A 26,512-nucleotide genomic window follows, 5' to 3' on the forward strand; every position below is an offset into this window, starting at 1 on the left:
ATGGAGAAGACCGGTCCTGCGGATCACTTGGAGCCAAGTGTGTCGCATGTTCATGACCCCAAGGGCAATGCAGCAGCCACCACGAATCAACAGGAGCACGACCTTACAGTTCGCGATGTCTTCAAGAACCACAAGATCATTGTCTGGTGGTGTTTCTACTGGGCTATGGCCGCTATAGGATGGTACGAGATTAATGTTGCGATACTTACGGAAGATAGTTGGAAGACTGACAAAACGCCAATTCAGGGGTTTCGACGCCCAGATCAACGGAGCAATGATTTCCGTCGAGTCTTTCCGCCGCGACTTCGGGTACGCAACCAACACTATCAGAAACAAAGCTTGATGAGGTTCAAGACGAAGAGCTAATGATGAATCAATCAGATACGTCGAGAATGGCGAAGCAATCCTCCCAGCCGACTGGCAATCCGCCTTCAACGTCATCTCCACCGTTGGCCAATTCTTCGGCGGCTTCCTCTGCAGTTACATGGCCGACAAGATCGGACGAAAGAACTCCCTCCTCATCGGCATCGTCGTCTGCAGCGGCGGCTGCGTGGGAGAGATCCTCTCAGATACCCGGGGCGCCTTCCTCGCCTCCAAGCTCATCTTCGGCGCAGGCCTGGGCTTCTACCTCACCCTTGCCCCCTTGGCATGCAGCGAGCTCGCCCCTGTCGCTCTGCGTGGTTTTGCAACGGCTGGTGTCAACTTGGGCATCGCTCTCGGACAACTCCTTTCGAACGCTGTCGTCAAGGCCTTTGGAGAACGCTCTGATCGCTGGGCCTACCGCGGTCCCTTTGCCACGCAGCTCTTCTTCGCGTTGTTCCTGATCGTCTTTCTCCCCTTCGCCCCCGAGACGCCATGGTACCTGGCTCGAAAGAATAAGTTGGAGCAAGCCAAGAAGTCGCTGCAGAAGCTGTATGGTGCGGGGTATGATGTTGACTCGAAGCTTGCGGGGATCATGGCCACTATTGAAGAAGAGGCTCTGAATAAGTCTTCCGAGTTGGGTTTCATGGATTGCTTCAAGGGAACGAACCGCCTTCGTACTGGTATCTCTACTGGTGTCTTCCTCTGCCAACATCTGGTTGGAATTGTAAGTCCTCCACGTCCAATCAGGTTAAACTAGCTGCTAACCGGTACTTCCTCTCAGGTTTTCGTGCTAGGATACTCCACCTACTTCTTCCAACTCGCCGGCCTCGATGTCTCCAAATCCTTCGATCTCGGTGTTGGCGTAACAGCTTGCGGTGTCCTTGGAAACATAGTCAGCTGGTTCGTCGTCGAGTCCTGCGGCCGCCGCAAGGTGTTCTTGTCCGGCATGGCCTCCCTGACTCTTCTCCTCCTTGTTATCGGCATCATGGACGTCGTGCCTACGGATGCTGCGAAGTGGGTGCAGGCCGCGTGCACTGTCATCTACGCCTTCGTCTACTTCTTGACTGTCGGTGCAATGGCATTCGCCATTCTCGGCGAGGCATCAAGCACAGTGATGAGAGCCAAGACCATTGCGTTGGCGACCGCGACCCAGGCTGTCTGTGGTCTTATCATGAACTTTTCTATCCCTTATCTTGTTAACCCTGGTAAGCATATGTTCCTATTCTTGCGCGGTTTTCATGGCGGAAGACACCATGTCATGTTTCCTCCGGTTAATCATATGCAGATGAGGCAAATCTCAAGGGAAAGGTTGGCTTTATTTTCGGAGGTCTTGCCTTGCTCGGTACTATCGGGAGCTTCTTTTATGTTCCCGAACTCAAGGGCAAGACTTTTGACGAAATTGATCGTCTCTTCGCGGCGAAGGTTCCGCCAAGGAGGATGGGCGATATGTAATCGCATTTGAATAGAAACACCGGACGAACTAGTTGGTGGATAGGAATAGTGGAATAGGATTTGCAAATATCCCAAATTAATTTCGTAATAATCAGCCAGCACGGCAGCAAACCGTTCATGTGCGAGCGTGCAGTGCCTTGATTTCGCAAGGCAGTCATGGCATAGTGTGTCCAGAATCTTATGCCTATATCTGGGCAGATTCATGTTTATGCGGGAGCTCGACACTGTGTGATCCGGGGTCTTCTCCCTGGCGGAATGGTCTCCCAAGGTTTGCTTGTTGGCTGCGCAGACTTGTCAGGTTGGATCCACATCGTCTGCCCGACTACACTTACGTCTGGTGGCGATCTAGATTCGGACAGTGATGGCGAGTTCGGCATTGCATGTTCGAACTTCTCCAAGCCGGATATGCTACCTGCTACCCATGGAATCGTGGAACAGTCAGCCAGCACTTCGGGGACCGAAATTTTTGCATTCGCTTGGGACTGGCTACTGTGATTAAGCCAAACAACATCCACAAGAGTACTTAGAGTTATGTATCTCAACTTCCTCAGCTCTCAACGTCGGGCAGTGTACCGAGTAGGCACTCAAGCACGGGCCACAAGGAGTCTGTAAGCCCGTATGGCCCGTGCATATCGTGGGTCGACCAGCCCAGCCCAATCTTTCAATCGCCGCCGTGCCTAGCTCTTATGTGACCAAGAAATGCAGACGGCTACGGCTGCAGGTCGTGCTGAGAGGTACTGAATATTTGTGTACTAAGAAGTGTCAGGACTGATGCCGACCCAAAACGGTCGACTTGCTGCGTGTTCGAAGATGGCTTGATCACGAGAACAACCGCGGATTATCTCGCTGTCCCACTAAAGCAGCTCACTGATACCATCAGCTGGAGTAATCAACGGCCAGCGCAGTATCGCGGTGACGAGAATTGGTTGATCTATCTACCTTATCGATCCGATTGACGGGCGCTCAGCCCGTAGTTAGTGGGGTGCCCGGGATCCGTTTTGGAACACCGAAAATGCCGCCGCACACACTCGTGCTTTTTCATCTGTGGTGCGCTACTCTGGATCATTACACAGCCTTAGCAGCATGCAGTCGTATCTAATTAAGGTATTCCCACCAGGATCTCCCAACCATTCTTGCTTGGTGGAGCAATTGCGATGCAGCGGTTCAGCTTCTCCAGCCTGTCAAGCGAGCCCGGGAGTACCGTACGCCACCTCAGAGCCTTAGCGAAGGGTTACACAACCAATATTCGCGCTTCAATCCCAGACATACCGTCAGCAGTCGTTGGCGCTATTCGCTCTCGCGTGGAGTACTGTTGATCACGACACCAGGGATAAAATACGATGGAGGACGACATCATGCAGGACTTCGGAACATCCCAAATTGATGCCCAACCAGCCGTCGTTTGTGCACCAAGGCTGAGGTCCGCAGCCTGTAATTTTTGCTACTACTACAGCAGCCTGCTGCCCTTCCTTTGTTTCTTTTCTCTCTCATCAGTCCACTCTATTGCTTTCATCCCCGAAGATTCTTCATCTTTCCACAATGCTGAGGCAGAGGCTTGCACTCGCAAGCCAAACACAGTCTCTACGAGGCATTGGCCGACGAGGTTCTTGCCCGTTGCTGCGAGCATTGTCTACTGAGCCATCATTGCCGCCGATTGATGACGAAAGCTTGAGAAAAATACGAGCAATCCTCGCACAGAACAAGAAGAAAGCCACCCACGCACGCCAGTCCACCCACAACGGCACATACGCGGCACTGCGTTCAAAAGTCACGCCCAAGAGAATACTCTTAGCTTACATTGCGTTCGCACTCATAGTTTCATACGCGTATGAGCCGCTCAGAGATCGTGGTGTCTTTGGTGACATTGCCGACGCTACTATCTTTCATGTAATTCCACCAAAGCTGGTCGAGCCTCCGGATGGTGATGGGGCCGGTGAGACGATATACAAACCGATCACCCAGGAAAATGAGATCCGACTCCTTGTCCTCGAGCCAGGAGCCCCTGGAGACGAACTGAAATGCCGTCTTGTCCATGCCCAATTGTCCTGGAGAACCAGATATGAAGCCCTATCGTACTCCTGGGGGGATGGAACCGTCACTCGTCCATTGAGCTGCTCGGGGCGTACTGAGATTGTTTACATCAATCTCCACGATGCCTTGACAGACTTACGGCTTCCGGACCGCGAGCGTATTATCTGGACTGATCGGCTCTGCATTAACCAGTCCGACGATGGAGAGAAAACAGCTCAGATGAAGCTTATGGGCGAGATATATTCTCAAGCCTCACAGGTACTCATCTACCTCGGCAAGATGGATTCCTCTGTCGAAGGCGCTATAGAAGCCATACGCCGAGTTGACTCAGAATGGGGAGCCTTCGACTCACTAAATCCTTTCGGTTCTTTTTACACCATGTGGTGTCAGTTCGCAAAAGACGAAGTCAATTGGGATCCTATCATCAATCTCCTCCGACGCCCTTGGTTCCAGCGTACCTGGGTTTTCCAAGAGGCTGTGTTAGCGAAGCGCGGTCAAGTCATCTGCGGCGACCAGTCTATTCCTTGGACGGCGTTCGAAAGGTCAGTACAGTACATGGCTAACTACAAGATCGCCTTCAAGGACATTCCTGCCTATACGTCGATGGACAGCATCGTATCAGGCATATCCCTGATTACTTCAGCGCGATTGGCTCGGTATACCGACTGGAAGGCCTACTTGCCGCATGTGCGATTGATGAAAGGTTCGCAGCACATTCGCCCAGCCAGCCTGAAGTTGCTCGACTTGATCCTCGGAAGCCGCTCGCTCTCGTGCACAGAAGCCCAGGATAAGATCTTCGGCATGCTTGGTGTGACGAGCCAGGATATACGAAGCGAGTACTTTACACACGACTCTTCCCTCTCGCCAGGGGATGTGTTCCGCAATTTCGTGCTCTGGGACATTTTCCACAACGACAGCCTTCGAGCTCTTGGGAGCAGCTCAGACAAAGACGGCAGCCAGTACTCTTCGCCGTCTTGGGTACCGGACTTCACACGTCTTGATCCTCAGAGTAGCCTGACTGGAACCAAGAATCATGCCAAGTTCAACGCCAGTGCAGGCCTGCCAATGCAGGTACGGGCGTCTGACGAAGAGACTGTTCTCCATGTAAAGGGCAGGATAGTCGATTCGATCCACACAGTTGGAAAGGGATCTACCACTTCGCCAGACACCTTTGCCGGCGAAAACGCTCATGTTCGCCACTTCGAATCGCTGAGTCATCTGGCCATGAACAAACACATGATTGAAGAGGCGAGGGACATTTGGGTAGCAGCGACAAAACGGCTTGCCCATTGTCGTGAACCCGTCATAATGGCTAGCATTAAGAAGGGATACTTAGCCGCAACAAGAGAAGATGGTAAAACTAGCTGGGCGCCATTCTTGCGGACTCTGGTCTGTGATCGAACGGATGAGGGCAGAGTGCCTTCCACAGACTTCATCATCGGGGATGTTGCCTCATTTGTTCGTCAAACTCTAGAAGTAGGCGTAATCCCGGACTATTTCCTACAGCTGCAAGAGGGTCGCTCCAAGGGAATCTCTGGTCTCAGAGCGTTCCTCGCCCTAACAGAGTCACGGCGCTTTGCAGCGACTGATGTTGGACTGGTAGGCTATGTACCTATGAGGGCTAAGAAGGGGGATTTAGTTGTTATTTTGTATGGGTCTGAGGTGCCGTTTGTGGTAAGGAAGGAAGCTGGGGACAAATATTCACTTGTGGGGGAGTGCTACATGCACGGAATCATGCAAGGGCAAGCCCTGAAAATGGCAGTCTTTGGAGATGAAGACGAAGTATTCAGTTTCATTTAAACAGTGTCGTCCCTAAAAAATGGCGCTTTGGTCAATTTCTGACTTTCCGAGCACAGCAGCGATGAGGTTACCATTCAGCTTTAATACCAAATCAACCCACATCATTTGGGTGACCGAAGAGGCTCTAGACTCTTCGTGACGTGCTGCAAATCTCCAGCGGACTTTCTGGGCCATTATTTGCTGACTTCTGCTGATATGCTCTTGACTGTCGTTCCGGTTTCATCGAAGCAAATTCCTTCTTGCTGATAGCTAACCGCCCCTCTACTAGTGCTGAGGTGGCCTACCTAGTTGTATCCATCCTCACTGACCCATCTGCAGAATCACTCAGCGAATGAGCGCTTCTGATCCCGTTGCCAACTCCAGCGGGAACATGCGGGAGATATTTGCCTCGCCGCATGATTGGTTTCCCCGCACGATTGTTCTCGTTGCACAATAGTCGTCTCACCCGTCAATCGCTTATTTCCAGCTGCAGATGCAAATCATGTTTCAGCCTTTAGATTCCTCTAGGAGAGAAATCAGGCTCGTGCGCATTTTACCCGGCACATGGATTGACAGCATTAGACTGGCGCTCGATGTCGTATCACTCGATGCAAAGCCGCAATACCAGGCCCTATCATACGTTTGGGGAAGCGAGGCCGACCCCAAAACGGTGACACTCCACGACCAGCTTTTTCAAGTAACTTCCAACCTATATAATGCTCTACGCAGGCTTCGGAAGTCGAGAGTTTCCGTGGTTTTATGGGTCGACGCCGTATGTATCAATCAGAAGGACAACGCGGAAAGAACTCAGCAAGTCTCGATAATGAACCACATCTACGAAAATGCGTTTGAGGTTGTCATCTGGCTTGGCGACAGCCTTTCGGACAGCTTGAAAGGCCTTGAGAGGTCTCCTGGTTTACTCGAAGACGGGCCTCGTTACGTTGCAAATAACGCTAGCATTGGGAATTTCGGCAGACGTGAACCCTTCGACAACACGGAAACGGAGGCTGCGGCAGCCTTCACTATCCTACAGTTACTGAGCGAACCCGGGCACTGGGACTCGAAAGAGATTTTCGCAGTGAACCAAGAAGGACAGTTTGTCGTGGCTGCAATATACCACGCAGCATGGCAGGCTTTCCTGGGCCTCATGAGCTGTTCGTGGTGGTCGCGCATGTGGATCGTCCAAGAATTCGTCCTCGCTCGGGATTCGCAGGTCGTCGTCGGCAATGTCGCGGTGCCTGGACACTTGATCACGGACTTCTATCACAGCTATATTTCTCATCTTCCATCGAGGTGTTGTTGTCATCTCACCGTCTCCTGGCGGATGACAAGCGATCTTTGGGGTGAAATGATGAACATTCGACGCGCTGACATGGGCCTCAACACTATACGCAACCAGCACCACAACCACGGGGATCATGATGGGGATAACCTGACGGCCCTGCTTCGGAAGACTTTGTGGATGCTCCGACCGAAGGAAGCCACGGACCCGCGCGACAAGATCTGCGGAGTGTTGGGTCTCTTCCCTGGAATTGGCATCACGCCAGACTACACGAGCGATGCCGCAGAGTTCTTCTCTTACGCAACCGATTTCTTCATGAGCGCTGAGCAAGGTTTGATGGTACTAGCCGGTCCAAGAATGCGGCGCCTGGGCATGCCATCTTGGGTTCCTGACCTGATAGGTGATCCCCAGGACAGATACTTTCACAGTACAACAAGGAGAATCAACCTGTGCGACAGATTCAGAGCCTGTGGGGGGTTGGATCTACGGTATAGACGTGACGGAAGTAACTTGGAGCTGAGTGGGATACGGATCGGTCTCGTCAAGGCAGCATCGCAGCCTTTTACAGAAGGAAATGAGGCAGAGGGGCTGCTCCGTTGGAAGCGAGAGGCAGACATCTCTGAGATCTCTGGTAGCGATGAATTTTACCCAAGAGGAGGCACTCAGGGCGATGCATTTTGGAAAACCATCATCAGAGATACGATTCTCGATTTTGAAGAGCCAGACAACGACAGGCGCGCAACATCTGAAGATGCATCGTGCTATGCAGTCTTTCTAAAATGGCTGTGCGCAACTGGACATGACGAGAAGACCGAAATAGGTCGCCAACACTTCAACTTCTCGGGCTTCCAAGACGCCTTCTTCGTCGCTACTATCGGCCAAACCTTTTTCATAACGGACTCAGGGCTATTTGGGTTAGGAGAGGGAGTCCAGCCGGAAGACGAGATTTGGATATTTGCCGGTGGAAGAGTACCTTTTTTGATACGCCGCGGCAGTTCAAAAACACCTGGGGATGGGAGGTGTACACTCGTTGGCGACTGTTATGTGCATGGGGTCATGTACGGAGAAGGGATACATCATGATATAGACCTTCAGCCTGTATTTCTAGAATGAGTTTCTAGTCCTATCTTTCAATCTTATGTACGGGGCCTGCTATGTTCGTCTTGTGTAATTCACAGGTTAGAGTGCAAATGAACCCCATTAGTCTCCTTAGGGGCCGTCTCTTCAACCCCAGGAGTCCGCCGATACGCCTCCGGGAAAATTCCCTCCAGCGTCCCTTTGATCTGCAAAGCAATCACCTTTGAAAACCATCGATGCTGGCCTGTTCCACCGGCGAACACGTAGATGTTGTCCACGTCAGGTTGGCGCTTCCAGAGTCCACGAGTCTCTCCTTCGGCATCGACACCCCACGTCGACTCCATCCTGCTTGCGATCTGCTCTGCCCCCTGTCCGAGGATGTCCAGGAGACTCTTCCTAACGTCCAAATTTCCGAAGCCTGTACACCAAACAACAGCGTCAGTCTTTACCTCACTGCCGTCACTTAGAATCACGCCGTCAGCGGAAAAGCCTGCTGGAACAACCCCCGAGCGGATGCCGACTTGGCCGGTGGTAATGAGCTCAATGCCCTTGCCCATGTCGACAAAATGCCCCCCACAACGATCGATTAGATTTATCAAAAGGTCGCCTGTGAGTGAGTCTTCGACCTGCAGACCGACCCTTCGTACTTCGTCGTACCGTTTTCTGATGTATGTTAGCGGCTGGATACAGATCTCATGCAGAAACACTCACGGCTCCTCGATCGCCTGCATGCCGTGGCAAAGGGCGAGCAGAGGACCTCCAACTGCCAGAGGCCCTCCACTGACAACAGCGTCGCAGTCTTCGATGGGGAGAAATTCGTACGCCCCGAGGCCCATGGGATGGGCGAAGTACGACATCGGAACAACGTAAGTCGGTGATCGCTGGACCATGGTTGTCCGGAGGCCGGCCTTGTGACAGTCTGGCATGATGTCGAATGCGGTATTCGCAGAGCCAACTACAACCACAGACTGTAAAACTGTTAGCATAGTATCTTTCACAATTAGATAGACTGTCACACACCTTCGCGCCAGCGTCTACCAGCTGTTGTCCATTTCCATACGCTGTCGAGTGGACGATGGAGCCTCTGAACTTATCACGACCTGGAAGATCTGGCACGTTGATTCCTGAGAACCCAGCGCCTGTCGCCACGACTAGGCATCGGCATGTGACCACTCGCTCGCATCCCCGTACACCATCAGCGATTTTCACGCTCCACAACTTCTTGCCTGCATCATACGAGGTGGCCACTATCGAAGACTGGTGGAGTATCCGTTGATTGAGGTCAAACTCGTGAGCAAAGGCGTGGATCTGGTCGGCCAGCTCGTCTTTCGTCAAAGCATCGCTCGCTTCGTCGGGATATGCTGCGAGTTAGATCCGAGTCAGTGTTGAATATTCAATGGGAGATAGCGAGGGGGCTGTTTCGGGCGCTTACGGATGTATGGTGTTTGGCAGAACGACTTGAAGGTGTGAAAGCGCATGCAGTCATATCTCAAGCGCCAGTTATCCCCAACCTGCTTGTTTCGGTCGACGACGGCATAGTCGACGTTTAGCGCCTTGAGTCTTCCCGCCAGAATCACACCACTTGTGACATGTTAGCAGATGTGTCTATTATCTTGGAGTCACTCACGCGTTGCCTCCCCCGATGACGAGCACATCGGTCCGAAAGTCGGTCTCCGCAGGTAAAGGTATCGAAGGCTGCCGCAACAGAGTCTCGTCCTCCATGTGATCTTCAAAGTTCGTCAACCATGTGCTCATCGACCAGATCCTCCATTCGCCGTCGGCCCCGTCGGCGATTAACATGAGCTTTCCTCTACATCGAGCTCTCGGGGACTCCGTGCTGAAGGAGAAGCTACAGTCGACCCACGCCTACTCGAGGTCAGTCATGCTGACATGTATTCTCTAGCTCTGTCGCGAGAGGGAACATACCAGCTCCTCATTCGCCTTCACTACTTGCGCTGCACCAAACTCTACCGCAGTGATCCTCCGCAGGTGGCTGAGCTCCACGAGTGCGGCTGCGACCGTCTTGCCGCCATTGAAGGTCCGTAGATGAGCCGTCAGTGCGAGCGTATCTTTCCAGTGCGTCCCGGTCGTATTGCCAGTGAATAGCTTGGCAACGGAAGGTTGGTGTCTTCTCTGGAGGCCTTCGGACAGCTCAGCGACGACGCTCAATCCCACCTTGCCAGCATTAACGCCAGCCCAATCGGTAGACGAGGTATTCGGAAGCACATCGTAAATCTGGCCCCTGATGTCGACCTTTGGGGGAAATTCGGGATACTCCGCGTGAAGAGCCATGTCGACAAACGGTTCGCGGGGACTGCTGACCGTGATACATACATGCATCCAACACCCAGGAGGGGCATTCTCTCCTTCTTAAACATCAAGGACCCCTCATCCTCTCGCAGGACCAAACACGTCCGCGCCAAAGACAACTCCCACGGACGTTCCCGCTAACGATCGGGCCGCAGATCTTAGTACGCCACCACCACCAATCGGGACGACTATCCCCCAGACACCAGATGAGGCTTTGGGGAAGCCCGAGAGACACAAATGTCTCACAGCCTCAGCCCGACGGCGTTTTCGCTAGTCGCCCGTTGCCAGACCTTGGTCTGCCAACACCTCGCCTCTACGGCTGGCCGAAACGGCGCGCGCTTGGCTCGCCGGAGAAGACCACACAGGAGGAGGATGGATTCGCATAAGCTTTCTCCATCCCGCAGGAGCAGGTGCGCCTTTGTGGCCCGTCCTGCAGTCACAGTCAATGTGCGGTGGCACGCGTTGATAGGCGTGAAGCGGCCGATATATCTGACGGCCGATGACTCCGCGTCAATGTCCGGGCGCACCACAGCATGTCTCACGTAGCTGCGTGGGCTAGTGCTTAGCCCTCGCGCAGCGCGATGCAACATGTCGGGGACTATTTTCTCAGGGAAGGACCTTTTCGACCCCGGAAAAGCACTGACTCTTGCGGGAACTCGGGCCATTGCTAAAGTGACGTTGACATCATGGAGGAAGCGGGGTGGTGATGAGGAGGGACCTTTCAGCCGCCCCGAAGTCCTGCATACTCTTAAGTTATGGCTGACGAGAGCTGAGAACTTTCTATTAGCCGCATGTCCATTTAGGGCTGCGGTAATAGCTTGAGTCTGGACCAAGCGATAGTAGGTTATTTCGAGGTCAGCACGCATGCATTGAAAGAGAACATGCAGCTTACATGTGCGCGACGACGATTGTCGACCGTGATGGCGTGGTGCAATCAGCAACACCACCTTCAACATACCCCAATGTTTCATCAATCTTGATCAAGCCTATGATGACCTCCTTCACGACGTAATGTCAACATCCATATTCGTAAAATTTGGGGTAAAGCTGGAATAGATCGACTACTACCCAAGCGCGTACAACCCTGCGAACACGTTTCTGACGCCACCGCGACTCACGCCGCCCGATGTTTTGTGCATCTTCCCCTCAAAGTGCGCCGCTCGGTCCTCCGGGCCTTGGACAACCGGAATGGGTCAACGGAGAAGACGGCTTCCGCAATTCAGCGTCGGGGAGCCGATCCTCCCTGATGTTCGACGACGCGAACACGAACGACAGGCCGAGGCCGAGGCCGAGATGCGTTGCATTTGGACATCCTGCGACTGACTCCGGGGACAGGTGATATGCGCCACCATTTGTCTTTCAGATGGAATTGAGGCATGTAGATGTTATAGACAGTGAATGCGTTGGCGGAGGCGTAATGATACTTTCCGTCAGTGGAAACGGCTCCTGGGGCTGACATGGGTGGCGCATCGGGGCAAGCCACGGCTGGCCCTCTGCTAGTAGCTGACGGTAAATGCCGTTCACGCGATGGTTGCAGAAAGATACCAGAGACTTCCACTGGCATGGCGTTGTCGAAGAACACCTTTGGCCATGTATAGATGGTAGGTCACGTTTGTCATGGCATGAACCATTGGATGAGATTGGGCTTATCCGCCGTATCCGGTGACCCTGAAAGTCTGGAAGCCCAGCCAGTGCCTCATACTTCATAAGAGGTTCTAAACAGCTGTTAGTAAATAAATGTTGAGATTATGTCGTCGATGTAGAGCCGACCTGAAAGGAGCGAGCATGATGCTGCAGGTAAGACCAGGAGACCGAGCGGACCACTAGATGGGTATCATCAAAACTCGCAAAACTTCCACCAAGACTCCGAGTTTACCGTACCTCATATCCGTCTGTTGCTGAACACGGGGCACACAGTTTACTAGTGCTGACCCACAACAAGTTCTAGAACAGATCATCTCTGCAGTGATATTGTGACGATGTCTACTGGTAGACGAACTCATGCGATCATAACTCATTCGACGTAATTCCAAGTTTACCCCAAAACTCCTTCGCTCCATGCGTTCTTCAAACCGCCTCCAACCGAGGTACACGGCCAGAGACATCGATGATTGATGCCATTCGAGACCTTCACCATTCCTTCGCCCATCCTCTTGACGGGGTGAGACCGCTCACTTCGGGCAGTTCGCTGAATTTCCGCTCCTCTCACACGTCTGCCCCTCCTTCTTCGCACAGCTGCCCGATGTGCAGAAGAGCTTGACGTTGCCAGCCTGGCACTCGCCCTTTGCCGTGCACGTTCCCTGCTGGGCCTGTGATGCATTAGCCTCCCATCACTGAATCGCAAGAGGGCATGATCAAGCTCACCACGACGGTAGTCGCAAGACCGAAGACGGCCAGGAATAAGAAGTTTGAAATCTGCATGATGATGGTTTTCTTTGGATGGAATCGTTTTCGTGAAGTGTGACTGTTGTTTTTTTCGTCTGAGAAAGTCCGGACGGAAGTGATACGTTCCAAATGGCAATGATCTACTATTTATCATTCAATGTGTCTTTCTCACCCTGGCAGCAGACAAGAGGAAGGAGCAAACACGAACAGGTGCCGCAGAGCGCAATCTATTTGAAGCAGCGTTAACTGCCAGTTTTAAGGTTCCAGAAGCTACACGAAGGGGGCAACGCCCAGACGGCGACTTTTGACGCTGGAACAGTTCGAAGGACCGCTTTTTTCGCGCCTTTAGCAGTGAAAATAGGCCTCTGGCAAAAGGCGAGGGCGCGCTGGGTGGGAAGAAGGTGGAACGACGGCGTGGGTTTTGATGCCAGTCTGAGACCGGACTTGGCCGAGCGGCAAGGTTGACCCATCGGCGCTGAGACGTGTCAACTGGGAAGAGGCGTGCGAGGGAGGCGCGAGCTGGGGCCGCTTTCTGGCGCTTGGTGCGGCGACTTTTTGCTGTTCTCTTCTCTCGGATTGTGTTGACCTGTGTCATGGAGTCTTCTTTTCTTTGCCCCGAGGCCAGCATGTCGGGTCGGCGATGTGCACGTGGGGAAGCGAGCTGCTCGCGATGGGCGTGGTGATGCACGCCAAGGGAACCGGCGATGGCTGGAACGATTGATCGCCCCCTCGGCGCGGGGGATTTCGCAGGCGATCGGCGGGGGGAGATCGTTCGGGTTGGGATGCGGCTCAAGCGGGACGAAACCGAGGGCGATGTCACTTGGTGACCATGTGAACGGGTAGACCGGCAGTCTTGTCATGGTCGGCTTGGGCGGCGTGGACGTTGGGAATGGCTTCAATACGGGCGTGGTGAAGCCGACCGCAATCACGCGGGTCAAACGGGCGAGCTTCGGTGGGAAGACCGGTCTATCGTGGCACCCGCGACGAACGGGTTCCGAGGAACTCGGAGGTTAGTTTCCAAGTCAACGACTCTGTAATTCAAACCGCTCCGAAACAGATGCTGGCAAGGGTAGCATAGAGCTTGCGGAGCTCCACCACCACGGCCTGGAAAACATTGCCGATGCTCCACTGACAAGATTCCAGGCAGTTTGGATGGTTAGTAATTGATCAGTAAAAATCCTTCTGAATTTGGTTCGCCAAGAGGAGTGAGCAAGTAGCTCATAGACCTTGATGGAGGTGCTGCTGAACGCTGTCAACTAATTCATCGCCTTTCTTCCTTCAACTCTCCTGCTCGAAAGGAAATCAGTTTAGATGGAAGGCAGTCAGTCAAGAGATGAGACAAGGAGGGAGCCTGACTTGCAAATCATAAGGTAAACCTTCTTGTCTAGGCATCCTATAACCAGAGCTTCAGATGATGGTATGGAAAGCTGCGAGACGGAAGCCTATGTATCTAAACCAAAGGTGACAGAAGCAAAAGGATTGGCAGAGTTCACCAGCAACGGCTCGGCCCGGAGGCAGATCGGCCGACGCACATCATACAAAGCACACGGCGACACCGGGGGTCCAGTGTCGGTGTGTGGCCGGAAACAACGGGGCACCCCGGACATCCAGCCCGTACCACGGCGGCACGGCATGCACTGATAACGGGGAGAGACAACAAGCGGCCCACCCGGCCCCGTTCCGCGGAGAACGCGGCCCGGCTGCCGGCATCGCGCGCCTGCACCTGCCCGTTCCAAAACAAGCGGCCCCGATTAAACCCATTTCCAAGGTAAAACTTCGGTCAGTCGCAATATCACTGCAACTCTAAACTCAGGAGACAACCTCGGGCCCAATTCTCCCGCTTTTATCTGAATCGCGCCGTCATCGCATTGTTTTCCCGTCATCAGCATCAAACACCCAACTGTGTATCTGCGTCAAAACATACCAATTGGAGAGAATCGGGTCGCCAGGCGGACGAGTCCACAGGTAACACAAGTAAGACAAACACATCCGCCTCGTATCGAAGCTGAGCCAAGCTCCAATCGCTCTGCGTCCCAGGACGATCACTATCCCCTGTCTAGGTAGCGGCCCGGGGGGCGCAGCAGCTTCCCCCTAGCTCCCAGCAGTGGAGTTCCACAGCGAATGGCACAACGTCATCTCACCACAGGGGCAGCGGCACAGTCGCACAGCTTCCCCATACGGCGGCCCTCCAACCTCCTCCTCCATCTTCCTAATTACGACGATCATTAGGCAACCGCCCCCGGTCACCTCGATAGCCTGGAGCTGAGATTCCCCCGCCTTGCAGCTCCTACCTTAGCTCCCTCCATTCTGCATCTTCCCCATCTCAATCTCCCAGCGATAGCTTCAATCCCAAAGCTCAATTGACCAAAACAACACGACGCCAAACACCGCCAAGATGCCGGCCTTCCCCCGTTGGAACACGACTCACGATGACTATCCCATCACACCCGCCATAGTCCCTAATCGCCAACCTCCGCGCCTCACTCCCCGCCCGACAACGACAGCGACGGCCTCTCCCTCTACATCCCACACGACTCCCAAACCCGCCTCCTCCTCGGAACCGCCTTCCGACGCCACGACATCCGCCTACTTCGACCACTCCTCCGCCAAACGCGTCGCCACAGACCTCGTCGTTACCAAAGCCCTCAAAGCCCAATACCCCAACCTGCAGCTGGTCGTCGTCCCCGAGCAATTGGGCTACGGCGCCGCCACCTGCGATCTGCTCTCCTACGCCGCCGCCGGCTTCGCCTCCTACGAGCCCCTCAGCGATGACGGCGGTAATGGCACCGACTCCCTCGAGTGGACCGTCTATCTGCCCCCCGCCCGCCGCATGGATGGCAACCTCGGCGCTCTCGCCAACAGCATTGTCTACGGCAAGTACCTCTACAAGTGGCAGGGCCACGAGTTCATCGTCTATCTTGTCGATGGCCGCGACGGCACCACAGGCTATGTTACAACGAAAAACTTCTACGTTCTCGCCCCCGAGACGTACCACGTCGACCGCCTCGTCCTCGCCGCCGGGTCATGGAGCGAGGACCTGCACGACGAGGTGTGGGTTTATGACCAAGGCTCCTGGCAAAAGAGCCGTGACCTGTTCGAGAGCACGAGGAACGCGTCGTGGGAGAATGTCATCCTCGACGCCGACATGAAGAAGGCGCTGATCGACGACCACCTGTCATTCTACAACTCGCGCGAGACGTATCAGAACCTCAAGGTCCCGTGGAAACGCGGCCTGATCTACCACGGTCCGCCAGGCAACGGCAAGACCATCTCCATCAAGGCGACAATGCGCATGCTTTACGAAAAGAAGATCCCCACGCTGTACGTGCGGACGTTGACCTCGTACGCTGGTCCGGAGTACTCGCTTGGACAGATCTTTGGCAAGGCGCGTCAGTTTGCACCCTGCTACCTGGTCTTTGAGGACCTTGACACGATTGTGTCAGACGATGTGAGGAGCTACTTCCTGAACGAAATGGATGGGCTCAAGGCGAACGACGGTATCTTGGTCATCGGGAGCACAAACCACTTGGACCGTCTCGACCCTGGTATCTCTGTAAGTCCGCCAGTACTGCTGTAAAGATGCGAGCCAATGACTGACCGAATCCAGAAACGCCCATCTCGCTTCGACCGAAAGTACTACTTCCCCGACCCCGACCTCGAGCAGCGCGCTGCATACTGCAAATTCTGGCAGAAGAAGCTCAAGAGCAACAAGGAGATCGAGTTCCCCGATAAGCTCTGCACTGCCATTGCCAAGATTACCGACAAGTTCAGCTTTGCATACATTCAGGAGGCCTTCGTTGCTGCTCTTCTGGCCATCGCGCAGAAGGAGGACGACCGGAAGATTGATGATATCGAGGCTCTGACGGAGCAGCTGGAGGACGACTGGCTCGGTGTCGTTGACGCTGCAGCTGACGATGAGGGTCTGGACAAGCTTGTCCTGTGGGTCGAGATCAAGAGGCAGATCGAGATCCTCCGCGAGGGCATGGAGGACAAGAAGTAAGCCAAACTTCCTGGCATTGTCAGTATTGCATCCCTTGGCATAATGAGGAGTTCCAGGCTGTAAAGAATAATGAATCAAGATGAATACCTTCATATCATGAGGCTACTGGCTTTGTGACGAGGGCCCTACGTCCCCCTGTGCCGAGGATGTGGCCACTCTCGCTGAATGATACTGTCGTATGAGCTCCGGTCCTTGGGAGAAAAGTGACTCTATGCGCAACAACACAGGCCGAATCAGCAACTTTGCCACGTCATCTGCCTGGCTCTCGAGCCTGTACAAGGATGAGCGCAGGGTCTGGACTAGACTCCAGGCGGACTGAAGATCTAAAGACTTGGGCTGTTGCAGGAATAGGAAGATGATGAAGTTCCCGCAAAGTATGAGTTGGGATCGAGCATCTGCAGTCAAAAGTCAGTCTAATGATTGGTGTGACAGACAACACTGTATTGGAGCTTGACTTACGGCGCCCCCAGAAACCCTGCAGATCCTCGGCTGTGACCTCTTCCATGAACTTCGCGAAGCCTTGAAACTCGGCCACGGCGATACCAAACCAGCGGCAAAGGTTCGAAGAGGGGTCGCTCTTCGCCTCATTTGTCGCCGGGCTCATGAGCGCCCGGAACAGAAGAGCATGATAGGCATGGTAGGCCAGATGAAGGGGTGCTAGCTCTATTCGTCAGCCGTTCTTGGCTCTTTTCTTTTGGAGGTCGATACAACGTACCATTGTTGGATGAGCCGGTTGTTCTTTCGGGAGCGGGCATTAGCAGACCATGGGGTAGCATGTCTTCCCAGTCCCTGAGTGCCTCTTTCATCTCAAGCAGTCGCGCGTGATCTGTAGCTTCCTCGGGCCTCGGCGGCCGCAGTCTCGGCACTTGACTGAAGGATATGAGCCCCGAACGCCGGAAAGCCATGCAACGGGGAAAGTATACTTACAAACTATAATCAATCAGGTCTCGCACCGTTTTACTAATTTTCACCAACTCTAGAAAGCGCGCTCCGGTAGACACATGGAAACGAGCACTGATAGGTTCGACCATGACTTTGAGGTCTTCGGACAGATCTTCATCGCTCCTCAAATCCTCCATTCCGATCACGGAAGTATTGAAAGATGCGGGATAGATGTGTGGTGGGTTTCCGTGGCATACGGCCGACCATACGTCTGTGATGTATGTTGCCCACCAGAGCTTCCTGCGCAGCCTCTTTTCCCAGGGCGCGAGGGACCACCGCTCTGGATCCTGGTGTAGTCCGATCATTTGCGCTATAGCCACAGCCTCGGCGGTCGAGGTCCAGGTCCGTGGATGCTCAATACTGTCGACATGGTTGGGCTTGACGTGCAGCAGGAGTAAGCTAGCCTGTAATTTGGCCAGGTTTGGGGAGTCGAGCTCTCGCTGCAGGGAGTCGGTCGCGTAATCGGCAAGCTGGTGTTGCTGGAAAGGAAAGGGTCCCTTCAGGGATGGGTCTTTCCTCTCGAAAACGGAGGCCAGCGCGTATACTGCCCCTCTGAGGGACGCTGGGAGCTTCGTCTTATTGGAGGCGTACTGCCTTAGGAACCTCCCCTTGGAGAGGATCGGGAGGACGGGATGAACATGCTTGAAGTAGAGCCTGACTAGAATAGGTCCGTATGGCCCCACGAGACCCTCGATGTCGTTTGAGGCAGTCTGCTTTGCGGCGTTGTCGTGTGGCGCGAACTCGTCTTGGAGCAGGCAGAAGTGGACTGGAGGGTCCCAGGGGTACTTGGTACCGGCGTAGACCTGGATCATGTCGGCGTCTACATCATCCGGGCTGCTCATGACGCCCGATGGAATGGAGTCAAGGACGTAGGTATCTTGCTCTGCAGCCGGGCCCATGCTGTGAGCCGTCCGATTCTCGTTGTCTTCCAGGGTCCATAGCCCCCTCGCGCCTAGACGGGAGCTGGTGACGGGAGAGGCAACGGCAGGGTCATGACTGGCATTCTGGCCAGCATCGCCGGGTGGTGAATGGCCGGCAACAAGACTCGCATCTGTGTTCGATGGAATATGATCGCGTCCTTGACTGGCAGATGCTGGTGGCGCCGGATGTGCAGGGTCTAGATCAGGTGTTCGAGGGCGGGCGGGGGTCGCTGTTGTTGGTGTGGATGAGGATGGACCCGAGGGCGTGGTTGATGTGCACTCCAGTCCTCGCCCCTTGCAGAAAAGACCTGCATTCAGTCAATCGGTTTGTTCGGGATTGGATGATGTTGATACGTACAAGGCGGCACAGATGTGATGACACACACGGTCTTCCTCTTCCGGCAAATATCGCAGGGTCTGTTCTTACGACTCCTCCACTGCCTAGCGTTGCCGAATTCGCTCTGGACTTTAAACTCGCGTCGTCGCGTATCCCGTGTACTGCCATTGGTTGACATACTTTGTGATTTGTAACAGATTGAATCGTGGGTTGGGTTTGGGTGGGAGGTTGGCCGATGTTGGCTGAGAAGGGGAGAAAGTTGGCCGATATCTCAGGGTCCAGTTAGCCGATGGTCGGACCTGCCTCTGTTAGTGGTGGTTTGTCATTGCTGTTAGTGGATTTCTGGGGTCGCATCCACCACTGCAACCTCAGGGCGGGGAGCGGCCGCCGGTCCCCGTCACCCACGTGATGGCCTCACGATACTGCATCTTGTCGGTTGACTCATGACGGCTTTAAAAAAGGACTACGTCAAAAGAAAATCACATCTAAGGTTTTCTAAGTACTCCAGGTTATTGATTAAAGAAGCAAAAAAACTTTTCAGTTTTCTACGCTCTGTGCCCATATGGAGCATCGAACCAGAGCGCCGTGCAGAAGTGAACAGAGCCATCTGATCAACGGTATATTTTTAGGTGCTATTCTACCGACCAGGCCATATGCCAGAAAGATGTCCCGTTAGCTGTTGCGATCCGAAGGTGATCGGTTCTCTAAGTAGGTATGGTCGCAGTTCTGGGAAGGAGCGGCAGAAGGAAAGCAGGAACGGAGGAAGGCACGACCCTAATTACACCATGGGAAGGTGCACCTGCCCGATGAGGACCCCTTCTCTTTCACCAGGCGGAGGCCATCAAAATTATCCCTGCCTCAATCCCCGAGACGTTCGGGGAAAAAGAAACATTACACGTCCGTCTTTGTCGCGACTGTCTCTCCAGTCTTACCCCCATGACCCGAAAGCACATCGACGACATTGGGTGTTTCTGCCAACGTAACATCCCACTTTCCAAGATGGAACTCCTGAAGCTCTCTCGCTGACGGTGCTATCTTAACAAAGGAGTCGAGCGCCTTTGCCGGAAACACTCGGTGCAGCACGGCGTAGACCAGGCCGCTAGACAGAAGTCCATACACGTACGACATGTAGTAGAGCTCAGTTGCTCCAGGGCTAACTGTCACCGAGGTATCTACCGCTGCCACAAATCCAGGCATGCAGGGTACCACGCCCACCAGCCACTTCCCATGGTCAGCAAGGGTCTCTCCTTCGAGGATCAGTGACTTACTGCTACAGGGGCACGCCAATTGCATCCATACGAGAACCAATATATGCTTCCTGGGTCGCCACGGTAAAGATCATCGACATCGATCTTCCTCTTGTTCACAACTAGGTAGCTGGAAATCATGAGGCCAGTCATCGGCGCAAGGAAGACACTGTAACTCGACAGCACCGTCAAGAACGTCGTGGCCGTGTTCACAAGCCGCCAAGGGTTCACAATGACGCTGAAGATGGCCGTGAGGTACGCCCCACGACGGATGTTGAGGTACCTCGGGAACGTCGCAGCAAGGTCAAAGCCTCCAGCGAGGGCATTGCCGGGCACGTTTACACCGATCTGGGAGATGACGAGGCACAGCCCAGCGAAAAAGCATGCCGCCCGTGTCCCCGCCGTCTCGTTCTGCGCCAGCAGCTGTGCAAAGAGCGTTGGTGGATTCCAAATGGCCTCACCACCGAATCGATCCTGCGTCGCGGCCGTCACCAGGATGCCGATCAACGAGCTGAAGATGCCGTAAAACGGAAAAGACACGGCTTGTCCCAGGATGGCATGCTTGGGTTGAGTCGCAAAGCGAGAGTAGTCGTTTTGGTTTAAAATTCCGGCAGCGATGGACCCAATCGTCGAGACAATGCCATACACCATCAGCCACGCCACGCTGTCCGGTCCTCCGGTGTTGGGCAGAGGAGAGCCAGATGTTATGGTGTCGCCGAAGCCGGTAGGTCCCATGGTCACCAGGGCCCAGATGAGCAGAACAAGAAAGAAGACGAGCGTGATAGAGCAGGCGAAGCGAAAGAACATCTCGAGGCGGTGCGGGCGGATCCATATCACCGGCAAACTAATCACACTGAAGATGATATAGGAAACGAATTGCGCTGTCGTCATACCCGTGTCTGAGGGGATCGTGTTGGGGATGTGGGACTCGAGGCGCGGATCCCAGGACAGGAGGATGAGGTAGACGCATTCGCCACCGACCCAAGCTGTGAAGCCGTACCTGTGATGCTGTCTTAGTTCATGCGTTGCAAATGCTCGGTTTCCGTACGACGTACCAGACTGGAGTACATTTGTTAGCTGGAACGAGGTGGTTCAAGGCCTCAGAGACTCACCAAGCGAGAGGAAGATTCGATTCCAGATCACGAATTGGGACCCCCACATCCCCCATACTGCCCGGCTGAAGACAGGAAATCCGACTACAATCATCAGCTCATCCCACGTGTTCAATATGGAAGACGGGCAACATACGGTGGTAATAACTTCCAGGGAGAGAGTTGATGATTACAACGCCCGTTGCAATGAGGTTCCCCAGCACGATACCTGCAGCCCGTCAGCGAGTCGTTTTGATTCCGATACAGCCCGAATCTCACATATGAAAGCTTGCCACCAAGTCAGGCCAAGCGGGATCAAAGCACTCCCCGTGAGGTAGGTGGTGATGTTGCAGTTCACCAAAAGCCCTAGTCAGGGGTAGTTAAGCCGACGTTCTCCGCGCATTGGTGTGCTTGCTCACAAAAGTTATGGAACATCAGGAAACCCCATGTCCGCCTTGTAGACTCAATAGGTCGAATGTCGTCGTTCTGCCGCGGTTTTAGCAATCAAAACCAGCATCCGAGTGGTGGTGCCACTGGGTGAAAATGCGGAGGCGGGTCAACTCACGATCCATCGGGAAACAAAGGGGAGTTCCACCCTCTGCAGAAACCCCATTGTCGATTGCGATTATTGTGGCACAATTCTTTGAGTAATGCGACAACAAGCTGCCTACGTTCGTCGTCTCTGAATCGACAACGGCGGCCAAAGGTGCAGAGCCAGAGTCATATAAATCTCCAGGCCCGGCATCGTTATCTCGGCATTGGATCACCTCAACCACGCGGCGCTAACGAGAATACTTATCACTGCCAATTTTGACAAGGGCCGTTATCTAAGGCGTTGTTGCGGAGACTAGCTGGGGTTACCCTGTGCTAAAACGAGTTGGCCGATCGCGGTGGGCTTCGATCGGGCAACTTCCCGCGGCATGGGGCCGGCGGGAGAAAGCCGACCACTCAGGGGTGCTGATGGCTTCAATCCACTCGCAATTCACTAACACAATGAAAATACGACACCGAAGGTTCCCCGATCTAATCTCGTAGACCCCTCGATGGAATTGTTGATGCTTCAACTGACATCGTGGCTTCCAATAAAGCTATCGGTCAACTGAGAACAGCGTCCTACAATCGTTGGGATAAAAAACACGCATTTCCTAGACGAACGCAACAAACAACACACCTTAGCGACGGGGCAATCACAAAACCCAGCCATCATGTCTCTTTACCGTATCGGCGTCGACGTTGGCGGCACAAACACCGATGCTGCCATCCTAGACATCACAGCCCCCAACACTCCCGGCCGCGGCGTTCTCGCATCTCACAAAGCCTCAACAACACCGGACATAACCAGTGGCATCGAGTCAGCTATACGAGAAGTCCTGACGACCTCTGCTGTCGACCAAAAAAAAGTTCTCAGCGTCACAATCGGCACGACGCACTTCATCAATGCTTTGGTCGAGGCCGACACCCGCAGACTCAGCCGCGTTGCTGTCGTCCGCCTCTGTGGCCCTTTCACGAGACAAATCCCGCCCTTTTCTGACTTCCCGTCTGGCCTGAGGAGGATCCTCGACGGAGGGGTGTATTACCTTGACGGTGGACTGGAGATTGACGGCCGAGAGATTGCGCCACTAGATCATGAGCAAATCAGAAAGGCCGCGAGAGAGATCTTCGCTGCCGGTGTGCAGGCAGTTGCGCTCGTCGGTGTTTTTGCACCCCTAGACCATGCCGGTGTGCACGAGGAGACCTGCAAGAGGGTCATCTTGGAGGAGGCACCGGGGCTCGATGTCGTCTGCTCACATGACATCGGCCCGCCTGGCCTGCTCGAGCGAGAGAATGCCACAATTCTGAACGCAGCTATCCTCAAAACAGCGCAGAAGGTTACGCGCGGCTTCAAAAGAGCAATGACTCGTTTAAGGCTGGCTTGCCAACTGTACCTCTCACAGAACGACGGCACACTGATCGATGCGGACACGGCAGCGGAGTATCCTATCAAGACGTTCGCCAGCGGTCCGACCAACAGCATGACTGGTGCTGCGTTTCTTGCAGGCCTGGACAAGGTCAAGACAATGACCACAGATCCTTCAGATGTCTCAGGAGTTGGCAACATTGAACCTCAAGTCTTGGTGGTCGACATCGGTGGCACAACAACAGACGTCTGCGCCCTACTCCCATCGGGTTTCCCGAGACAGGCCCCTGGGTTTGTTGAAGTGGGTGGGGTGAGAACGGCCTTCTCTATGCCAGAGGTTGTCTCCATTGGTCTCGGCGGCGGCAGCAAGGTAGGCGTGCACCCTACATCAGGAGATCTGACTGTTGGTCCAGGGTCGGTTGGCCATTTCCTCACCCAGCAGTCGAGAGTATTTGGCGGCTCCACGCTGACTACAACGGACGTTGTTGTGGCTTCTGGTAAGGCCCAACTTGGAGACGCCGGTCTGATCAAAGACGTACCCGCCGAAACGATTGAGAAGGCGCGTCGGAGGATCAAAATGATGCTCGAGGGTGTCATCGAGCAGATGAAAGTATCTGCCGCCCCAGTGCACGTTCTTTTGGTGGGCGGAGGAGCGCTCCTCGTCACGGAGGACTTAGACGGGGTCGAAAAGTGCATCCAGCCGATTCATCAAGGCGCGGCCAATGCCGTTGGAGCTGCGATTGGTAAAATTTCTGGAGAGGTCGACGTCATCGAAATTTTGGAGGGCAGGGATGAGAAAGCTGTTGTCGCAGCGGCTTGCCAGAAGGCAGTCGACATGGCTGTTCAGAAGGGCGCGTCAGCGGACGATGTGCGCATCGTGGAGGTGAACAAGATGCCATTGCAGTACGTCGACAACGGGGCTATGAGAATCCAGGTCAGAGCTGTAGGCAAGCTTTGCGTGCCGGAGAATCCTGTATTTCCTCCAGAGAGCGGCGACATTGCTCTGGAGGAGGAACAGGAGGACGAGGCGGTGAAGGAAAGCGTCCCCGATGCTTTAAGTCCCACAACAAAGCCATCACTCCATGTAGATCTCGAGACGTACCGACCAAGTGTGGAAGATGGGGATTGGTACGTTTCTGAGGTAGACCTCGAGCTGATTTCGACTGGCTGCGGTGTCCTGGGCACCGGAGGTGGAGGCCCGACGCATCATGAGTTCCTTAAGAGTCTACAGGCCTTGAGGACAAGTGAGACAGGCAAAATGCGGATCATCTCACCGAAGGCATTGAAAGACGAGGATATGGTATGCTTTGGATCGTGGTATGGCACGCCCAGTGTCATCAATGAGAGAATCGCTGGTGGCACGGAGATCCCGAGCGGTATTGATGCAGTCACCAAGATTCTGGGAATCAAGTCTCTCAACGGCATTTTCATCGATGAGATGTAAGCTTCCAAGGCATGCTTACGTATTCGAAGACTGATCAGTGTTAGCGGCGGTGGAAACGGCCTGAGTATCTTTCCTACGGGTGTCCACTACGACATCCCCGTTGTCGATGGCGATGCCATGGGAAGAGCGTACCCAACGATGTACCAAGGTATGAGACCCTTGTTCTGGTGATGCGTCCTGTGAGGAAAGCATTACTGACGCCTTTATCCGAACAGCCACTCTGAGTGTGTATGGCCATCCCTTGACTCCCTGTGCTCTCTCAGACGCGAGGGGCAACGTTTCCGTTGTGATGGTGGGACCCCTTCTCAAGGCGCTTTACATTCTTTACTAAATTTACGCGCAGAATACCGATACCCCCATACGTCTAGAGCGCTTCTTGCGGACCGCAGCCATTGAACTTGGTCTTGGATGTGCTGTCTGCGCCAGACCCCTTCCTGGATCGGCCATCAAGTCTCATGGCGTCCCTAACACAGTATCGCAGGCATGGTATCTTGGACGCGCGGTCCATATGGCTCGGAGAAGGAAGTCCAACTACATAGATGCGATCGTAAGTCTCGTCTCAAGAACGCTTGCTCTATCACTGCATCTCTAACACGTTGATGTCCAGTTTGATGTTTGTGCCGGCAAACTCCTCTTCACCGGCAAAATCGTTGATGTCAGACGCTACGTCGGCGGAGGCTACACGATGGGCAGCGTCCTTCTCGCCCCTCTCGCTGAAGAAGAGCGCGAGTCCGATGCTCGCGGACCCTCAAACGCCGATCGCCATATGCTCATTCCTTTCCAGAACGAGTATCTCTACGCTGCTCTAACGGACTCTGAGGGATCCGAAAAAGACCAGGAAGTTATCTGCACCGTGCCGGATCTCATCTCCATCCTCGGCCAGGATGGTGAAGCGATTGGCTCACAAGATCTGCGGTATGGCTTGCGTGTGAACGTCATTGGGCTCCCGGCGCATCCCTTGTGGAAGACGGAGAAGGGCATGCCTGTTGGAGGACCGAAGGCCTTTGGGCTGGAGATGCCCTTTGTTGGGGTCGGGGAGTACACGGAGCCAAGGAGCGTCATTGAGGAGTTTGCGGCGTAGTTGCAGACGAAAGCCTATCGGCATGGCACCCAAAACATACACGTTCAGCGGAAAAGAAATCTCATGCAGACTCAATCATGTCTATTGCTATCGTGTTTCCTGGGTCAGGACGTGATGGCAGCCCAACGGAGGGCCCTATCTAAAATCCTGACCAAGCAAAGCTATCCTTGATGCAGTAGACTTGTCACCTCTCGCGGAAGTGAACGCGACTCTCGCCAAGATTCGTCCTCTCGAAACTGTGAAATCGTTCGTATCCCGGTGAAGTAAGCCGTTCATCAGGCGGTGTAGTAGCACCACACCTCGCGAGCAAGTCTCTCCTAGAAGCAAGTAGTCAGTCATCTGAATGCAATCCAAAAGTAAGGAGCTGCAAACTTACCTTTCCATCATCCTTCAGGAACACGGTCTCGCACCATGGCGCATCATCGTCCGCTTCGTTCTTGGCCCAGTGGTTCTCCCACTCGACGACCCTGCCCGCCATCTCCGAGCGGAAGTCGATGGTGAAAAAGCCCATGCGGAACGTCATCTTGAGCCAGCCGCGCTTGTTGCCGTTCTGGTCATCGAGCACGAGCACGGCGGGTAGATCGGTCCTCTCGGGGGCCGTATAGACGGTGACGACATGGTTGTCCTCGTATGTGGCGATGACCATGATCTGGTGCTTGTTCTCGGTGTACCATATTCGCTGGCTGAAGCGGACGATGCGCTTTGTCGGGCCGGGGAGGTTGGAGTCTGTGGGAAGGCGGGGATGGACGTCGGGTACGGCAGGGGCTGAGGGGGAAGAAGTAGCGGGAGGGGAGACGATGATTGTTTGGGTGCTGTCGTGGAATTGGGTAATGGTAGCTTGCGCGGAGGCTGTCACGACGACGACGGCGGGACC

General features: G+C 54.2%; 8 protein-coding genes across 8 annotated transcripts; 4 read left to right on the top strand and 4 right to left on the bottom strand.

Moving 5' to 3' along the window:
• ecdC-1 (Major facilitator-type transporter ecdC) lies at positions 1-1,815 on the top strand (the record flags this gene model as incomplete). Its single annotated transcript, XM_036635165.1, has 5 exons — positions 1-182; positions 247-309; positions 382-1,087; positions 1,145-1,568; positions 1,649-1,815. The coding sequence occupies 5 exons, from the start codon at positions 1-3 to the stop codon at positions 1,813-1,815; spliced, it is 1,542 nt and encodes a 513-aa protein (XP_036499470.1).
• A 1,539-nt stretch (positions 1,816-3,354) lies between these two features.
• On the top strand, positions 3,355-5,646 carry CGCS363_v003317 (Heterokaryon incompatibility protein 6, OR allele; the record flags this gene model as incomplete). Its single annotated transcript, XM_036635166.1, has 1 exon — positions 3,355-5,646. The coding sequence occupies one exon, from the start codon at positions 3,355-3,357 to the stop codon at positions 5,644-5,646; it is 2,292 nt and encodes a 763-aa protein (XP_036499469.1).
• Positions 5,647-8,079: 2,433 nt separating this feature from the next.
• On the bottom strand, positions 8,080-10,276 carry YUC3 (putative indole-3-pyruvate monooxygenase YUCCA3; the record flags this gene model as incomplete). Its single annotated transcript, XM_036635167.1, has 6 exons — positions 8,080-8,647; positions 8,696-8,952; positions 9,005-9,345; positions 9,417-9,565; positions 9,612-9,850; positions 9,911-10,276. 6 exons carry the CDS (start codon positions 10,274-10,276, stop codon positions 8,080-8,082), a joined length of 1,920 nt encoding a protein of 639 aa, XP_036499468.1.
• A 2,189-nt stretch (positions 10,277-12,465) lies between these two features.
• CGCS363_v003319 (uncharacterized protein) lies at positions 12,466-12,715 on the bottom strand (the record flags this gene model as incomplete). The annotated part of the gene is made up of 2 exons (XM_036635168.1): positions 12,466-12,603; positions 12,659-12,715. 2 exons carry the CDS (start codon positions 12,713-12,715, stop codon positions 12,466-12,468), a joined length of 195 nt encoding a protein of 64 aa, XP_036499467.1.
• A 2,359-nt stretch (positions 12,716-15,074) lies between these two features.
• On the top strand, positions 15,075-16,679 carry yjoB (putative ATPase YjoB; the record flags this gene model as incomplete). The annotated part of the gene is made up of 2 exons (XM_036635169.1): positions 15,075-16,232; positions 16,287-16,679. The coding sequence occupies 2 exons, from the start codon at positions 15,075-15,077 to the stop codon at positions 16,677-16,679; spliced, it is 1,551 nt and encodes a 516-aa protein (XP_036500560.1).
• Positions 16,680-16,781: 102 nt separating this feature from the next.
• On the bottom strand, positions 16,782-18,520 carry CGCS363_v003321 (Transcriptional activator protein DAL81; the record flags this gene model as incomplete). The annotated part of the gene is made up of 4 exons (XM_036635170.1): positions 16,782-17,074; positions 17,139-17,342; positions 17,395-17,549; positions 17,607-18,520. 4 exons carry the CDS (start codon positions 18,518-18,520, stop codon positions 16,782-16,784), a joined length of 1,566 nt encoding a protein of 521 aa, XP_036500561.1.
• A 1,249-nt stretch (positions 18,521-19,769) lies between these two features.
• aclS-0 (Transporter aclS) lies at positions 19,770-21,829 on the bottom strand (the record flags this gene model as incomplete). The annotated part of the gene is made up of 8 exons (XM_036635171.1): positions 19,770-20,099; positions 20,147-21,133; positions 21,174-21,184; positions 21,238-21,321; positions 21,374-21,445; positions 21,496-21,582; positions 21,636-21,702; positions 21,782-21,829. 8 exons carry the CDS (start codon positions 21,827-21,829, stop codon positions 19,770-19,772), a joined length of 1,686 nt encoding a protein of 561 aa, XP_036500558.1.
• A 592-nt stretch (positions 21,830-22,421) lies between these two features.
• hyuA-3 (putative D-/L-hydantoinase subunit A) lies at positions 22,422-25,638 on the top strand (the record flags this gene model as incomplete). The annotated part of the gene is made up of 5 exons (XM_036635172.1): positions 22,422-24,553; positions 24,602-24,705; positions 24,773-24,849; positions 24,901-25,104; positions 25,165-25,638. The coding sequence occupies 5 exons, from the start codon at positions 22,422-22,424 to the stop codon at positions 25,636-25,638; spliced, it is 2,991 nt and encodes a 996-aa protein (XP_036500559.1).
• Between the last annotated feature and the right edge of the window lie 874 nt (positions 25,639-26,512).

This window comes from Colletotrichum siamense (genome assembly GCF_013390195.1).
Source record: "Colletotrichum siamense strain Cg363 chromosome Unknown KSG_Cg363_contig02, whole genome shotgun sequence".
NCBI lineage: Eukaryota > Fungi > Ascomycota > Sordariomycetes > Glomerellales > Glomerellaceae > Colletotrichum > Colletotrichum siamense.